The following is a 1,352-nucleotide window of genomic DNA, read 5'->3' as shown; positions in this document are numbered from 1 at the left end:
TAAACCTTTGCATTCTTTTCTATTTCAAAATAAAATTTGTTGCAGGAATATGTGACATTTTTCATCATCAACTTATCAGGGACTGTACAGTAAGCATTTCATCCACAATATGTTACAACTTCTCTCAAAACAAATTTCTTTGCATGAACTGTTTCATGGTTAAGAGGATCAAACTCTAGATAAGGTGAATATAAGGACCACTTCATTAATCTTGAAGTTTTGTACTTTTAATGTCACAAACGTTAGGCCGTGTTGGGGAACTAGAGCTCATGCTGTTACACTCCCATTGTAAAAGCACTTGAGTGAAGTACATTTACTTCAAGTCTTCCTATTGTGTTCCTAGCGTTACTTTGGGTGGTTGTTATACCACAAAAGTGCTGGGTTTTCTGGTTCTTCCCTCAAGAGAGCCATCTGAGAAGCAGAAGCTCAGCAGCCAAGCCCCTGTTGTCCCTCAGTTTGTGCTCAGCTCCCTCTGTGGTTTCTGCCACTGTGTCTCTCAGAGCACAGTAGTACACAGCCGAGTCTGACTCTAGGACTGCAGCTTTCTTCAAGTGGAAGGAGGTGCTTTCTCTGTCATATATGGCTTCAAATCCTTTGTGGTTTCCCTTGTCATTGGCCTTGGCGACTTTAAAGAGGACCTGGGGACCTTCTCCAGGATACTGGATGTACCAGAAGAGAGTTGGGTAATATGTTGCTTCATAGGAACAGTTCACAGTCAGGGAAGCCCCTTCAGAGAGGGTCACATGGCCTTGTGTCTGGGTCACCGAGTCTCCATGGCTTCCCCCTGAAACACAAAAATATGAGAATCCAGTGTGAGTTATCTGGGTCTCCTTGGTATGATCTGGGGTCTGCCTCTTAGAACAAACTGGTTAAAGATTTTTGTCAAAAATTAATGGTGGAAGAATCAAAGCTGATATGCAATTTTCCTCACCAAGCATTAAGAGCAGTACAATCACTGCTCCTTGAGAACAGCTCATTTCTAGAGCTTCTGCAGTCTGTGAATCTTAACTTCTTACTGTAAGGAAAGGTGAAGTTCACAGGGAAAAGATAAAGGTGAGATGAAGATGACAACAGGAAGTGGGTGTGTTAGGAAGATGTGCCTCCCCCTCAAGGACAGGAAATAAAGTTAGATGATGGTTATGTTTTCTCCCAAAAGTCTGTGTTGAGGGGCACAGAAGGTGGCTCAGTGGTAGAGCACTTGTCTTGCATACATGAGGCCCTGGATTTGATTCCTCAGCACCACAAAGACAGAAAAATCTGGAAGTGGCACTGTGGCTCAAGTGGTAGAGTGCTAGCCTTGAACTGAAATGCTGAGGGACAGTGCCCAGGCCCAGAGTTCAGGCTCCAGGGCC

The 1,352-nt window shown here is 44.1% G+C and overlaps 1 gene segment (V, D, J or C); it reads right to left on the bottom strand.

Moving 5' to 3' along the window:
- Nucleotides 1-398: 398 nt before the first annotated feature.
- LOC122126616 lies at nucleotides 399-1,011 on the bottom strand. The segment is given in 2 exon segments: nucleotides 399-784; nucleotides 932-1,011. Coding segments are annotated over 2 exon segments (432 nt in total).
- Nucleotides 1,012-1,352: the final 341 nt, after the last annotated feature.

Source organism: Dipodomys spectabilis, unplaced genomic scaffold (assembly GCF_019054845.1).
Source record: "Dipodomys spectabilis isolate Male_0828 unplaced genomic scaffold, ASM1905484v1 ptg000286l, whole genome shotgun sequence".
NCBI classification, from domain to species: domain Eukaryota; kingdom Metazoa; phylum Chordata; class Mammalia; order Rodentia; family Heteromyidae; genus Dipodomys; species Dipodomys spectabilis.
This window is presented reverse-complemented; position numbering and strand designations above follow the sequence as displayed.